At 46.0% G+C, this 16,466-nt stretch overlaps 1 protein-coding gene across 1 annotated transcript; it reads right to left on the bottom strand.

Moving 5' to 3' along the window:
• Window positions 1-5,589: 5,589 nt before the first annotated feature.
• On the bottom strand, window positions 5,590-15,183 carry LOC121334003 (purine nucleoside phosphorylase). The gene is made up of 6 exons (XM_041400860.1): window positions 15,161-15,183; window positions 11,724-11,893; window positions 10,924-11,027; window positions 9,488-9,663; window positions 6,713-6,903; window positions 5,590-5,807 (listed from the first exon to the last, which is right to left on the bottom strand). Exons 1-6 carry the CDS (start codon window positions 15,181-15,183, stop codon window positions 5,590-5,592), a joined length of 882 nt encoding a protein of 293 aa, XP_041256794.1.
• Window positions 15,184-16,466: the final 1,283 nt, after the last annotated feature.

Here is a 16,466-nt window from a genome sequence, read left to right as displayed (position 1 = left end):
AAAACAGCCACACATGGGGTTTGTCACTGGCTCCGGCGCAGCCTGCCCAGGGGAAGCGTTGCCATGGCTACAGGGAAAAAAAAATTCAGATCCAGCAAGAAGGCTGAGCTGATGGAAGTGCTTAATTAAAGATGAGAAGGCATCAGGGAAGTTCAGATGCGCGCAGAGCGGGGACGCAGTCGGCAGCAGGCAGCTGCTGGGAGTTATTCGGGGCACTGCCCATCCTGACGGGTGCTGGTGCCTCTTATTTTTGTCTTTTGGCTGGAAGAACAGGCAGGGTGAGTGCTCCCTCTGAATGGCAGGGGCCTGAGGAGCTCAGAGCAGTGGAGATGGAGCCACACCTGGCTCTAATGCTGTGGGAAGCTGAGGCAGGACAGGACCTCAGGCAGGGGAGAAGATGCTGTGCCAGCATCCCATGAGGAAAGCCACACTGGGACACCGAGCTGTGCAATGGCCTTCTCCTCCTCCCTGCTGCACAACGCAGCCTTCAGGTACACAGGGGACACTGAAGGGTGTCCTGTGTATTCCATTTGCATTTCCTGTGGTTTGGCACAGAAATTAGTCCAAAAAAGCCCCTTTTTTTCCATTACTGCAGCACAATTTTCCCCAGCAGAGCCCGTTGCTTTACTGTCCCACACCCTCCGGAGCAGATTTTTCCTGGGGGCTGAGAGGGAACATTCACTGCTTCTGCAGGGCTGGGTTTAGGGATGTGTCCCCAGCTGTGCCCAGGCAGGGGACGGAATGGGCACAGGGACCAACGCTGGTCCATCATCTGCTCCACAGGGAGCAGAGCTCCAGCCCAGCACAGGGATGGCTCTGGGTCACCAGCCATTCATGTTGCTCCATGACACCCACCTCTCTGCTAACAAAGAGCCAAGGTTGCTCCAAGGTGGGGCCTGGGAGCAGTATTTGGGCTCCAGGTGTACTCCCTCCCTTCTTTGGGGAAATGCTTCCCCAAGCTGCCTCTCTGAAGCAGCTGGCGGTGCAAGAGGGGCTCATTGCTGTAGGAAGGGATTTGCTAAGATTGAGAAAGACTTTTAGAGAGGGCTGTGAAGCTTCAGGAAAGGAAAGCAAGGGGTGGTTGTGCTGCTGTTTGAAGCCATCTCCCACATGGGTGTCCAGGCACTGGGATGTCCCTTCTGCAGGAGAAAAGGCTGGATGGTTTCCTCCAGCCTTCACCCCTGTCCCACCACCTAGGCTGGGTATCAGGAAAAGGTTCTTCACCCAGAGAGAGGGTCACAGGAGTCACAGCACCAACCCTGACAGAGTTTAGGAAGCATTTGGACAACACTCTCAGGGATGATGGGATTCCTGGGATGTTCTGTGCAGTGCCAGGACTTGATGTTCCTTGTGGGTCCAACTCAGGACAGCCTATGATTCAATCTGAACATGCCATCAGATTTTGGAAAGAACAGACCATCCTGCTGCTTACAGAGCCAGGGCTTAATTCAGCAACACTCTGAGATCAACCCACTGCCGTGACCCACATCACTCCCCCCTGCTCTGCACATTCAGCACAGCAGGGGAGAGTTTAGTTCTTTCCTGCAAATGAAATCCTTGCAGTGAAGACCTAAAGCTTTTGGGGAAAAAAAAACCCCAAACAACACACCACTATAGCAGAATCCTCTTAATTCAGCTGCAGGTTTTCAATAAAGACAAACATCTAAGGGAAATTTGATAACCTGAAGGCAAGGCACACGCTCACTGCTGAGCTGAGACAGCACAGGTTTTTAAAAGCTTTCTGGTTTACTTTTAAATAGGAAAGAAGGCAAAAGGCAAACCTAATGTAAAAAAAAAAAAAAAAAAAAAAAAAGTGGGAAACCAAGGCTTGCAAAGGAAACAGGATGAATCACACCATCAGATTTTTTGGGTCACAGGGTTGTTTCTCAGATAACAGCAGAGATCTCTACTTAAACACTCATGATATGGTCCAGCCAAGGGCTGTGGCAGAGGTTTCTCCTCTTGGCTTCACGCTTTTATGTGAATCTCACATGAAGGCATCAATATAACACCTCTGTCTTCTTCAGGGGACTGGAAACAGCAGGACCCTGTGATCTGGGAAGTTCTCTCTGGACTGATGAGCAAGAAAAAAGAAAAGGCTGGCACAGAGGATGAGATGGACTTGTTCATGAGTCCTTGGCTGTGAGTGAGTAAAGGAGGAGCTGTGCCAGCTCTGCCCTGCACTGGCACAGGTGTTCATGTGTCCCTTTGCCGTGGGTACAGCCACATGGGACAGCCCGTGCTGGTGGCATTCCCTAGTCAGGCAGCACTTGGGCTCACTGCCAGCCACAGCACTGAGACAGCAACGATCATCATGTCATTTGGGGCTCTTTTACCACTTGCCAGGTGTCAGCTTTTCATGCATCCTTCAGTTTATCCCTATGACCACAAGGCCCTGGACTTCAGAAGCAAGTAAGTGGCACAGAGTAAAGGAATGAAGAGAGCTGAGGTTGTCATTTCAGCCATGGATGTTGCCAGAAACCACCAAAAGCACTACACAAAAGGCAGAGCATGAAGGGAGCTGTGTCCTACCTCCATAGATGACTTGCTCTGGCATTATCACAGCCCACTGCACTTCCCAGCTGCTCAGAAGTTAAGTGAGGTACTTTGGTTCTTGGTATTTTTTCCATAAGTTTGTCAGCCTAGTGGGATCAGTAAGAAATACCTGTGCCAAGTGCTGGCCAAATGTTGGTCCTGCTTATCTTGAGTTCTGGTCCCCCAGGGATGTGGTTCTGTGGGGTTTCTCTGGGTTATCCTCCTGCCTGTGGGTTGGGTGTAGGGGGAGCAGTTAAGCACCTCCTTTCTTTCTAACCAGTGGCATTGGCACAGCAAACAAAAACAGTTTTCAGGATCACAGCAGGTTTTATTTCCTTCCCCAGTTTCTTCCCCACATGTCTTGCCCACCTTTTATCACCATATTTCAGACTTTTGGCATTCATCATCAGTAAAAGAACCCAAAATTGTATTAAAAGTATCTCCAAAGCCAGATAAGCTCACTGTGTTTTGTATTTCCCCTCTCACCTGCAAATGAATAAGATCCTTTCCAAAGTGCCCAGGGCATCTCCCTCTTACCATTGACAGGTACAAAAATCAGGATGTTCATGCAAAGTTTGGGCCATCCAAGACAACTCTGGCCAGCTGAAAGAAGAGCCCCAAACTATTTAAGGATTCAGATGCAATTTAGATTTTTTTTTTTAACAGACACAATTTGCTGAAGATTTAGCTGCATGGTGATTTTCAGGCTAAATTTTAAGTTGCATTTCAGCTGTATTCAGACACAAGAGCAGGTATCTGCCTCTGGTGCAGCTGGAGAGAGGAGCAGACCTGAAAGCAGGTGCTGCTGCCAAGCTCCTCATCATCTCAAACCCTGCCTGACAAGTACCAGCACAACAGCAGGTTTTTTTGGATGCTTCCCTTCACATCCCAGCCCAGCCTGACTCTGATTAATTAATGGAGTTTGCTGAAATCCCAGCCTTAGCTACTCTGGCTGCTGCTAGCTACAGCGAGCTGCACAGCTGCCTTCCACTCCCACTTGAGAGACTTTGTATTTACCAAGTATTAATTAGATGAATGTGAAGCACCATTTTCTAGGCAGGAGAAATTATCTGCTCTCTCCCTGCCCTGTAACAAGCTCATACTGGGACGAGTCTGAAAAGGGAGCAGGTAGAAGTGGCTCCTTCTTGCTCTGCACATCTGCCACTTTTCATATTTCCCTGCTTGACAAGCACGTCACTCCTGCTTGATCTGGAAAGGGAACAGCATTGTGAAAGATGGAGCTGGAGCCTCTCTCCCTTTGCAGATCACCACCAGAGCTGGTCCCAGAGACTGTCCTGACAGTCAGACCCACAAAATGGGAAGAGCTGCTGTCTCTGAGGGCTCCTCCAAGAGCCAGGAGCTGCTGAACAAGTGAGTCTGCCAGGAAAGCACAAGCAATGAATCCTTCCTTCCACAAATCCTCCAGATCAGGCCAGGCAGATATTTCTCAGGGCTGACCACAGGTAACATTGTCCAGGAGGAGACAAGAGGGCCACTCCAAGATCTCCCCTACACCTGAAGTGCTAGCATTTAATGGAAAACATTCACAGCACAACTGTTCCTCCTGGTGGCAACATCTGCACCATGAATACTGCAGCTGACAGCAGTAATTGCAGCATGAAAGGCTTCAAGCAAATACCCATCTGGAAAAAAAATGGAAGAAATGTCATGGAAGGCTGAAGGCTGTGACAGAGGGCAAGTGTCAATGGTAAACAACTGGTCAGCTAAATTTAGGAAGGCACGTTGGGAGCTCTCCATGACTGGTTGGGTGTCTTCAGTTCAGACCACTGAGTCAACTAAAAACATTTAACTATGACAGTGATGGGCTTTATAGAGAACTACAAGATAAATGAAGGGAAAAAGGTTATCTAATAATTACTGTCACTGTTTCACATCCAGCTGCATCCTCAGCTCAGCTTGACCTTTGAGGAACAATGAATAATGCACCGTTCTGGTGAATGTTCCCCATTCCTTGACAGACCATCAGCACACTGGTAAGGGAGAACCTCTCCTGTCCTTCACTCACTGTTTGGTTAATTTGCTTTATGTAAGAGGACCAAGAAAAATATCATACCTCTTTCAAAATATTTCCTTTGTAATTTCACATTACTAAAATCTACAAACCATTGATGCTCCAAAATCTGCTGCAAGGACAGCAACAAAGCTCATGTGAAACATGGGATCAAACAAATCTCCCTGTCTGTGGGCACCAGCAGGAAACCAGTCTGCAGTGCTGAAGCCACTGATCTCCAAGACATCCAAAAACTGATCAAAACCAGGGAGAGATAGACCTGGATTCTGTTTCCAGCTTGGCAATGTTTACATGCTGCACGGGTAAGCCATGCCTTGTACTGAGCTGAATTTTCATATCCTGCTAAACTGGGCAATGAAACAGAACAGAGAGGTGAGAGGAGTGCTGGGGATGTGCTGCATTGTAGCAAACAGATACTGAGCTCTGCAGCTGGCCATGAGGAGACAAGGATGAGGAAAGAGTGGGCTTTCTGGGAGACCTTCTGGGAGGGGAAGTCACACAACCCCATAGCAGTGCAGTGGTTTTCCAAGCTGTAAAATCAATTGCATTTCAACTGCTCTGCACCATTGTTTGCTCCAGGCAGATCTCATCTTTAGCCTGGCCCATTTCATGTATCCAAAACTCAGTCTTTCTCTGAGCTTCCTCTGGCTTCAGCCCAGGCCCTACCAAAGCAGGCACCAAGCCCCATGGCCAACTCCTGACCTGGGGAGCAGAGACTTGGGGCAGGAGGGTGTCCCAAGAGAGACAGCTGGGGGTCACAGTCTCTGGGGCTCTGCTGACACTGGGGTTTGGGAATGTGCCAGAGTGTTGAAGTGCCAGTAAGCTGTTTTGGTCACTGGCTATTAATGAGGGGATCATCCTGGCAAAATTCAAAGCGAACCTCTGCACCTGATCAGATAAACCACAAAGATCAAAAATTCTATTTAAAACTGGGAGAGAAAGGGACAGTCCCACCAACAGCTCTCCCCCAACACGTGGTAGTGTTCACACACGTTGTGACGTGAAGGATTAATGGCTGGAGGTCATAGAGAGTTTGTGCTTTCCCCCAGCTTCCCAAGGAGGTGTGTGAGCAGTTTCTGCAGGGCTGCAGCCCGGACCACCGAGATGCGCAGCACTTCCTCGTGGCTGGCTTTCTCTTGGCTGTTGTAGCTCATCACTGCTCTGTTGGTGATGAGGGAGATCCCAAGGACTCGGAGGCCGCAATGCCTGGCTACAATTACCTCTGGGACAGTGCTCATGCCTACAGGAGGAGAGGAAAGGACCAGAATGAGTCAGGATTTACACCAAAACAAGATCTCTCCAAGGCTGCACCATCCTACCTCCAAGCACACGCCCTTGTCTCATTCCCCCCAGCTCTGTCTGAATAGTTAAAGGCTGTGATACGTACAAAGCTCAAATAGCTGCAGACTACAGTTACAACTCTGCTCAGCACAATAAACCTCCTGCATTCAATCCTGGTGCCACAGCTCCCTCCTCAAGATGTGTCAGACTGCTTGCAGACTTGCTAAGGAAGTACTGATGTGCTGTGTCATTGGGCTCTTCCTTGGCTAAAAAAGCTATTGCAAATAAAAATGGCTTTGAGGGGACCTGAGCTCCTTTCCTCACACACAATGAATCTGCAGGTATTAATACACAGACTTCCATGAGCCAGGGGTCATGGAAAGAATCATAGCTGGAGGAATCATTATGGATCATGGCACTTTTCTTTTTCACAGTTGGGAAGGTATCCATGATTACCATCCTTAAATAAGACTCATAAGGAAGGCTGGTTTGTAGAGAAAAAGCACAGTGAAAATCTTTACAATGTCAGAATTAGAAGAAAAATACTACAAAGACTTCATTTTTATTGAGCCCCACTCAGTCCTCCTGAAGTGGAACCATCTGAGCATGAGAGACTTTGTGTTTGGGAAATAAACACGAAGTTGTGCTGGGATGCCTGTCCTGCTCAGCTGTAAGCACAGGGACTTTGTGCAGATCCTCCCAGGAGCTGCACTAAGCCACTGCAGAATGAAGCAGGAATACACAGAGCTCATTTCTCCAGCCCCAGGAGACTTAGAGAGTCAAAGACTGAAGCAAGTCAGCCTTGAGCAGAATTAACTGTCCAATCCACGTGCTCAAAGAGCCCTGGCAGCCCAGCCTGCTCACCCACAGCATCAGCTCCCAGCGCCTGCAGCAGGCGGCACTCGGCGATGGTCTCGTAGCTGGGCCCAGCCTGCAGGCAGTACACTCCTTCCCTGGTGAAGCTCAGGAACCCCAGCTCCCGGGCACTCTCCATGGCCAGGCTCAGCAGGTCTTGCTCATAAGCATCTGACATGCAGGGAAACCTCACTCCAAACCTGAAAGGCAGTAAAGGACACAGCTGTGTGATCGTGCTACTGCTCCCTCCGCCGGAGTCCAGGGATGGTCACTCTTCACAGAAAAGGGAAGTGTTAAGGGCAGACCTGCCATGGATGCAATCTCTCTCATTCCACTCTTATCATCGGTAATTCTGCCATCAATCATGGAATAGTTTAGGTTGGGAGGCACCTTCAAAAGCCATCTCATCAAAACCCATGCAGCGAGCAGGGACATCTTCAGCCAGATCAGGTTGTTCAGAGTCCTGTCCCACCTGACCCTGAATGTTTCCAGGAATGGGGCACCTGCCTGGGTGTGACATTCCTGCTAGATCTAGTCATCCAAGACTGTCAGCACACAGAGCTTATGGCTGTTGGAAGGTCTGGCACTGCTTCCCTTCTGCAGGAACCCTTCTGGAATGGTCTTTCAAGGGCTCCTGTCTCTAGGGAGCACTGATGGCCAGTTCTCTCTCCTCAGGAACTGCTCATGATATCTTTTGAACATTCCTCACCAAACAGCTATTGCTCTGAGGCACAGAGTCCCTCAGGCTGTCCCTGGATGGGGGTTTAAGCCTGGCCTGGTGGAGCATCAGTCCCTACATTTAAGGCCCATCACAGCAGGCTACTTTACATCTTGGAGCTCCAGGGCCGTATTTTAGGTAGCTTTCATCTCCTGCTTCAAGACTTGGTCTCTTGCTTTTGGTCTTAAAATAGCAGCTCAGCCCTGCTCCTGATGGAGTGAATCCTGCTCTTGACTCAAGGAGAGCAGAAGTAGATGGCAAAGATTGCTATGCTGCCACTGAGGAAACCTGGAAAATAAACTCCCAGCCATGTTCATCAATGCAGCTCAGTAGGAGTGGACCAGGTCCCTCATTTATGCTATTAAATCTTCTTCTTGTTTACATGTTCTTCCAGCTGAATGCTTAGGGCAGTAGGTGGCTTATTTTGTTTTTATAAACACTGAATATTACATAAATAAAAAAAAGTCCCCTTCTGGTCTAAGGTAATAAGTATTCATCACCATGAAAATTGCTTCCCTTTTCTGAAGGATGGCCAGCAATGCAGACTCCCAATCTCTAATTTATTAAAAAAATATTATTTCCACATCACTTCATTGCCTCTAGTTTTGCTCTGTTGTGCTTAGATAAATCCTTCCTGGTAGCTCAGCTGGACAGGATTTTAGGAGTTTGCTCAGCTAAATCTCTGCAATGCTTTGAAACCTGATTCATAAAGACCTTTTGCCCATTTTGATGCCTTGGTCAGCAGTACAGAAATCACCTCCCAGAGCACTGCAGTCTTTACCAAGAAGCTGCTTTGGGGAGGCAGTGAGGCAGCTATGCTGCCTTTGAACGCTGTCCAGATGCAGTTGTTTGATTGGAGTTTCTCCCCCTGCTCCAGAGCAATTATGCAAGCCCAGAGAGCTTTAAACACTCCATGTAGCTTCTCTGCTTTTGATCACTTTCCTCCAACCCACGGCAATACCTACAAAAATGTAAAGATGTTCCACTTCAGATGGGTACTGTCCTCTTGCCATGGAATCGCAGCACAGTGATTATTTCTCCTGAGGCAGCTGCCAGCACCTTTCAGGTTCTTTCAGAAGCAAGAGCCAGGTCTGCTGTTACATCAGGAAGAAACTAACTGAAAGCCAGGCAGGCCACCTTACTCTCAGCAGAACTTTCTCTCTGGAAAGATCTGAGGACAATCCAGATGCCTGCCCTGCAAACACGTCCATTTTTCATGATGGGCCTTCCACCTTACCAGTCTGATGGTATCTGGGAAGGATTTTGTGATCATAAATTCATTTTGGAAGGGACATTGAGGTCATCTAGTCCAGCATCTTGCTCAAAGCAAATCCAAATCTGTTGGCAACTGCTGTTCAGGGGTGAGGATATGATAGAAGCTCCACTCTGCCCTCTCAGTAAGGTAAAGATTCTGCTACACAGCCAGTACAGGAAACCTGACTTCCCAGTTCAGCCAGCAGCAGGTGGCTCTTGTAGATCTCAAGGTTTCTGAAGAAGCTGCCAAGACAACCACCTCTCATCAGAGCAATGCCTTCAGTGAATACAAAGGCACTCCAGTTTGCAGACCTGGGGACAGCAGCGGTGATCAGGAATTTTAGAGGTTTCATCTTTGGTCTGCCCTCCACTTACTGCCTGGCCTCTGCTGTACCCATTCCATCACTCCAGAAATGGCTGTTGATAAACCCAGTCTGGAGACAGCACAGCTCACTGACTGCTCAGTTAAGAGGAACCAACAGAGAGAGAGGCTGATAAAAAGAGGAGCAGTGGGTGTGTTTAGCAGATGGTACAGCTGGTCATGTCAGGAGAAAGATCAGAAGCCTACTTGTACAAAACAAAACCTTCTGGGGGTTTGTGTGTAAGCTCCTTCTAAAAGTAAGCAACAGCCAAGGGAAGGCAGGGCAGTGGCACAGCACATAGAGCTACTGCTGTAACTCTTCCCCTGTGGTTACCTGGAGCCAAACTCTGCCTCTCAGTAAATATTTGTCAGCAGGCACAACTGGCAGTCCCAGCCCATGGATGAAGGAGGAAAGGATGAATTGGTAACAACAGAGCCGATGCCTTCTTACCGCTCATCATTTGGCCCACGCAGGGGATTCTGCCCTCCCAAGCCAAACAAGCTGATGTGGTCCCTTATGAACATGATGTCCCCCACTTGGAAGTGGGGATTCAGTCCTCCAGCAGCGTTTGTGACAATCAAGATCTCCACCCCCAGGAGAAAGAACACCCTGATGGGAAAGGTGACCTGCAAGAAGCAAAAGCACATGTGCAATGAGTGTCACAGGCAGCAGACAGCCACTGCTACTGCATTTGTAATATCACAGTTTGTGGGTGCAAAGAGTCTACATATGGAGACAAAAGAACCTCCTGCAATTTTAAACCTTCCTGTAATTTGAATAGAATGTTAATGCTTTTTAAACAAATTAAACATAATCTTGCAATGAAACAAAATCTTGTATTAAAATCCAAGACCACGTTTCCTACAGTGGCAGGAAGGTCAAATAAAGGTGTACAGAAAGAACATGCAGATAGTTTTTGCTCACTGCCAAGGTCTTGCAGAGATCAAACCACTGTGCTGATTGAGTAACTACTTATGCACATGGACTTGGAGAGTAATCCAAAGCTAAGGAACAGTTGGGAGCTGGAGAACAAAAATTTAGAGAAGTTTGATTTTGAGGAGTCATGAAGGAATTCGGATGATACCTGCTATCAATCAAATGCTACTGTGAGCAAAACATTTCCTAGTAATGAACACCACTTCTTCAATAAGTAAGTTAATTTTAATAGACAAACATGTCTTGACAAAGCTAATTTTGTATTGAGTGATTTTAAAATAGTTGGTTTTCTATAAGAAGTTGGGTGGTGCCAAAAATTGCAGTTTTAATTCAAATTCAAACAACCTCAATGCAAAAAAGGAAAATCACAAAGCTATCCAAATTAAAAAAAAAAGAGCCAATAAATAAATATTATTGTTGTTTTCTAGCAGAAAAGTATACATATGTGCATGGTAGGTAACATAAATCTCCACACATTCCAGTCTGTTAGCTGGGAGGTTATAGCAGCTTGCAGTAGCCTGGGTACTTTTTCTAGGGAAAGAAAAAAGCTGTAAACTATATAAATGCAATAGAAGATTAAAATAGATTATTCTTATTGCAGTTTTCTCATTGCTGATTTAAATCATGATTAAACTGACTAAGTTAAAGCATGTAAATTAATCTGCCTTATATGATAAACTATTTCCCCCTGTGAGAGTAGCAGGGTCAGCCAGTTTGTGTGGCTGTGCAGCATCACCTTCACCCAGCAGAAGCCAACTACCTCTTGGTCTGAACTCCCAATTTTATTTTCTGGGGGCAGATCTGAAATCTAAGAAAGACTCATTTCAAGAGCACCGTAAGTTCATTGCAAGAGCTAACATCCTGCAGCTAGATAGCAAGGCAAGCAGTCACTGCTGCAGCTTTTACAACACATGTCCCCAAGGTGAATATTTTCCTTAAGGAGAACTCACCGTGCTGAGAGAGTGGCCTTCGTAGGAGTGGAAACGTCCCTGCATGCACACGCAGGGCTGGCCATTCAGCTCCCCAAACACCAACCTGCCAACATGCCCCGACACTGGAAATTAACAAAGTGTCATTTTAGTGACAGGTCTCAAGGAATTTGACTTTAGAGGGATCTGTTAGTTGATGATTTTGTTTTACCAGAGGGCCAAGCACTGCAAAAGCAGGAGCTGGAAACCAAATAAATAAATACCTATATCTGTGCTATGATATTTCTGGTTTTTTACTGTGAACACACATTTCATCAGTGTCACTATGATATTTTCATGAAAATCCTTTGCTAGGATTTTTCTCCTATCCTCGCTAAGAAGTCTCAAAAAAGAAATGTAAACAATTAACTATCTGATGGCTGTGGAATGTGGTCTGGACATTGTTTACCAACAAGTGCATCTTTGATTGGTCCACGTGAGTTATTTTTACTTAATAACCAATCAAAGATCCAGCTGTGTCGGACTCTCTGACAGTCACAAGCTTTTGTTATAATTCCATTCCTTATTATTCCTTTCCAGCCTTCTGATGGATCCTTTCTTTCTATTATTTTTAGTATAGTTTTGGCATAACATTTTAATATAATATAATATCTTAATATAATAAATCAGCCTTCTGAAACATGGAGTCAAGATTTTCATCTCTTCCCTCGTCCTGAGACCCTTGAACACAGTTTAACACCAGTGTGGGAGTGGTTTGCAGACTTGAGTGACCCCTGTGTGAGGCTCTGCTGCAGGCTGCTGGTGGGTGGGGTGCTGCTCACCTGAGCTCCGTGGGAAGTGAGGGATGTCCTCATACAGGAAGACTGTGCTGGTGTCCAGCACATCAGCCAGAGCTGCCAGCCCGGAGCCGCAGACGATGGCGATCCTGGGCCGCCGGGCAGCACGCGCACGCAGCCACTCCGCTGCCTCCTTGCACGCCTCGTAGCCGTTTCTGCAGGAGGAGAACAGGCCAGTGAGACTTATCAGCCCATTCAAAGAACAAGCTTCAAAGGATAAAAGTCCTGAAAAGGTGCAGAGAAAAAGAAATTTCATTAAGAGTATAACAATAGAAGCTTCGCTGCTGTTATTGAAGTTGCATCACTTTTAGGCTCATGTGTTTTACCCCTGACTACAGGGAAATCATTTGAATTCCCTTGGCTGGTTTCATTCTGTAGATGAAGAATGGCTAATGATACCTAGATCACAGACATGTCACAAGGCATAACCACTCCTGCTTCTGATGGGCTCTGGTTTCTCTTGAGTTCCTGAAGAAAGGGAAAAGCACAATTAGACTGAGAAATTCCAACCTATATGAGTGTGCATGGGGATGTCCAGCCTGAGATGGGGAAATACAAATGCCTGGAGTTCTGAAGACACCTGAACAACACAGCTGGAATGCTGTGCTAATGAAGGAGTAGACACTGTCATCTGCAGTAGGTAAAGATCCAGGTAAACTTCTGAGACATGGGTCAAGCATCACCGACAGAGGTGGAGGAGCCAATCTCTCTAAGTGTTGAGTGCTATCAGCTCCCACTACTTCCATCTAGGCTGGTACCACATGTCAGACACCCACCCTCTCGATACCTCGTGCCTTCAGTTCAGAAGGATAAACATGGAGATCTTACTCAGCCTCTTCTCTCCCACAGAGCGGGCGTGGGATCACACCTGCACTCCAGACATAGCCAAGAGGCCCAATGACATCAGTCTCCATCAAAACAAGTGAAAGCCAGAGTTTAAAGTGATTCAAGAGGGGGACTCAGCAAATATATAGGTTAAAAAAGTCTAATCCAGCAGGGATTGCCAGAAGCTGGGATAGAAGTTGGCATTACAGTGCCTGTTGTACACCTGTCTCATGGGAAAGGAGAAGAGCTCAACTTTTAACCTCTTAGCCCAGTATTCAGATGCCTTAATCACAGTTTTGAAACACAATCAATAGCAAAATAATCCTATAATCCTGTTTCCAATAGGACAATGCAGACACTTTCTGAAAGTCAATATCAAGGTTGATTGGAAACTATCCTCAAAAGCAGGAGTACTAATAGCAGTTCTTGGAAGCAACTCAATCATTACCAATGATGAGTAGAATTAATGATTGTACATGGTAGAGGACTGGGTCTGGAGTGAACCCACAGGCAGGGGCAGCAGTTGTCTGTATGAAAAGTTGATCTGATTATTGATAGGTGAGAAAATCAGATACTGTGAGGCTGCAGGTGATGTAAAATTGACTGGAGGTGTTGATAAGCAGTCACTATCTTTCCAGGAATGCTTCTTTTGGTCCTTTTTTAGCAAGTCTCTTTTTTCAACAGGTGTAAATCCTAGTAATGTTGTGATGCTGCTCTCAGCAGTCTTAGAGGACAGACAGAAAAGCTTTCAGAGTGGTGCTCCTCACTCCAGGAGGTCTCAAGCTAAGAGGATTTGACTGTCCTTGTACAACAGGTTCCTCCAACCAAAGCACCAGATATTGAAACAAAGGTTCTCAATTCTATGTTTTTTCTTTCTTTACACTGACAGAGTCAGTAGTTATTGCACAGGTGTTTTCTGTGAGCATTTAGACTCTTAGCTGTCTAGTTACTACTTTAAGTCCTATCCAGCATAAGATACATCAAACTTACGGTCCTAGTTAAAAAATGTAATGTCAAAAATACCAAAAAAATGTCATAAACCTGAAATCCAATGGGAAGAAATAACTTCCATGCACATAGATTAAAATGAAGAGTCATACTTAGCTGAAGTACTTTTCAAAGGAAAAGTTTGGAAATGAGAGAGTTTATTTACCATCACATACTGAATTTTCCAAGTGCATCATGAGCTCCTGAAATAAGCAGGAGCTGTGAAAATGACATTAATAAAGACTACACTTGACTACGTTATCACTTGCTACCAGACAAAAGCTTTAAAAGTGCTTTACATACATTAATGAACAATTCCCCCCAATTTCTCTGTTGAATAACTGTAATCCTCGTTTAGAAATGCAAGGGAACGAAGAGAATTTATATGTAATGCCCAAGGTTTTGATGTACCTGTGGCAGACATGAGAAAAGAACAAGGTCACAAGGATCTGCTCTTCCTCATGACCATAATACTGCTTGTTTCAGTATTTCTTTAAAGTGCATAAACCATTGCAAAATAACATTAAAAATTGGATATTATTCCTATATAATCAGAAATTTTAGAAATGTGGGATGGAACCCATTCAATGTCTGCTGAAGACATCAGGACTCACTGAGCTATGCCTAGTTACAGTGGATTTTTTCCCTTTTAAACAGAAGATATTAAAATACTTCTTAACCAAAGAAGTAATTCTCCAGTGGTGCATATGTTTCCTTGCCTGAAAGGAGCTCCAGCAAGTGCACAGGGGCCTGGCATCCCAAAGGCTTTGGGGACATCAGAGCTGTCCCCAGTGCTGAGAGCACAGCGATGCCAAAATTAATCTGCTTGCAGTATTTTGCTTTCAGAAACCTTCCGGATGACATCAAAGGGACTGGCAAGCACTGATAATTTCTGAATGCAAGGGAGATACCTGCTCAGCAGGAGCAAAGGGGGAGTTTGACCCGTGGGTCACCAAGCAGAGTGTTCAGCCTGGAACTGCATGAGCACAAGGCCTGTGCAAGCTTTTTGACAGCTTGAATTAATACATGTAGCACAAAGGCCCCTGTAGCTGCTCTAACAATGCACACCTAATAATAGTGCTCGGTAGCATTGCTTTGGATTAAATCACAGGATCAGCTGAAAACACAATCCCCTTTATTGTGATTGCTGTCATCCACTGGAGAAACACATCTGTTGCAAAACACAGGACTGTCACCGGTGACAGATCTTTTATGGCATGAAAAAAACCCCCACTCTTATTTGCTTCTAAGTTGGCTGAATGCAAATCTATGTAAAAAAAGCAGACATATCCCAATAAACAGCTAAAGCATTATGTCTGGGGGCACGTGGCCATACGTATTCACAGTCTGTGCCTCTCCACAGGAGATATTTGCCTCTTCTGGCCCATAACCTCTCCCAAGGTCACATACTCGCTGCCATATTTCATAACACCAGCACCTGCCCAGGCAGATGGCCAGATTCCTCTCCAATAATAAGATGTTTACTTCTGAGCAGCCTTTGTCTGACATTTATTGAGTGCCCTGTAGAAAAGAAACAAGGTGAGGAAAAGCGATGTAATTTTGTTAGCCCCATCCAGCTCGGACGTCCATGCTGTTTCACAGCACCTTACCTGTCTTCCTCAGCATAGGCCATCCTCCTCCTCTCTGGTTAACCAAAAGAAGGGGATGGTTGCTGGAAATGGAGCTGCAGGGTTTTATTTGAGCAAAGAGCAGAGGTCTATTGAACCTGCAGAAGCTGCAGCTGTCTCGGGCAGTGAGTCAGGGAAGTGTGTCCCAGCTTCTCTCTGCTGTCCCCTGAGCATCTCTAATCCCGAGTAGGAGGGGCATGGTCAGGACATCTGCTTTTCTGGCCTCACCCCACATGACACACATGCTCTAGAGCTCTGCAGAAAGCTTACATGCATGCACACACACACTGTAATGCAGATTAAGCCTAGAAATTTCACAGGCACGCACACTTTTCAGTGGCTGACAAGGGATCTGCCTGGATTTGCACCTCTTGTATCGCCTGGGAACCAGCTGGAGTCACCTGCTCCTGTGCAATTCAAACCTCTGGGAGTGTGCAGACCCTGTGAGATAACCTGTAGCACCTACCACTGACACCAGACCTTTCCACATCTTACATCATTGCCTACCCATTCTTTCATGGCAGCCAGGGGTGATGGCCCAGTAGCTCCCCTCAGGGTTTTTTGTTCATATCTAATTGTCTCACCCTTCCCAAAATGAAGTACTTCTTTGAGATATGCTAAACCTCCATTCAGCAGAATATGGGAGACACAGGAAAGAAGACAGACACCCCACCATCTGTCCCTTTAATTTTAGCTTTGCTGTGTTTGAAAACAAATACAAAAACAACCCTGTCATATGGATCTGTTTGTGCATCGGTGTTTGATCCCAGCCACTGATGTGAACCACATTTTACAGAGCCAGAGATGTTTCCAAGACAATTGAATGCCAAAAAATTCAAGAAAAGCAGTGATGAGTAGAGACCTCACACGCCCTAGCTGAAAGGCCACATCTACAATACGCATTCACAGCTTAATAAATCCAAAAAGGACACGTGGGGGTATCATTTATAAATATCCCAAGCAGGGACAAATTAGAACTTGTCAATTTTTAGACAAATCATCCAGACATTAACAAAAATTCAGAAAACTGGGCAGCACTCATTTCAGGTCTTGGATTTCTTATTTCTTACATTCCTCCTTCCTTTTTGATCTTGAAAACCTTGCATCAAACAGACCATTGTTGCCCCAGAAAACTGTCTCTGAGAACTTCAAAATCAAACAAGGCAATAAATGCACCAAGAAAAAGCCAGGGCATTTTTAGAGAGAGATATACTTCATGCTGGAAAGCAGAAACCCAGCGACGCCAGCACAGGCTGGGAATCTGCAACAACCAGCAGAATTTAAAAAT

Source organism: Onychostruthus taczanowskii, unplaced genomic scaffold (assembly GCF_017590055.1).
Source record: "Onychostruthus taczanowskii isolate IOZ18803 unplaced genomic scaffold, ASM1759005v1 scaffold18, whole genome shotgun sequence".
In the NCBI taxonomy this organism is placed as follows: domain Eukaryota; kingdom Metazoa; phylum Chordata; class Aves; order Passeriformes; family Passeridae; genus Onychostruthus; species Onychostruthus taczanowskii.
Note: the sequence above shows the minus strand (reverse complement) of the source record. Positions and strands in the feature narration are given on the sequence as shown.

Excerpts from the sequence above, each read along its gene's own strand:
- LOC121334003 (XM_041400860.1), bottom strand. The coding sequence starts at position 15,183 with ATGGCCTATGCTGAGGAAGACAG. Across the intron at positions 9,664-10,923 it reads AAGGCCACTCTCTCAGCACG|GTCACCTTTCCCATCAGGGT; the intron begins GTGAGTTCTCCT and ends TGCTTCTTGCAG. Across the intron at positions 6,904-9,487 it reads CGTGGGCCAAATGATGAGCG|GTTTGGAGTGAGGTTTCCCT; the intron begins GTAAGAAGGCAT and ends ACTGCCTTTCAG.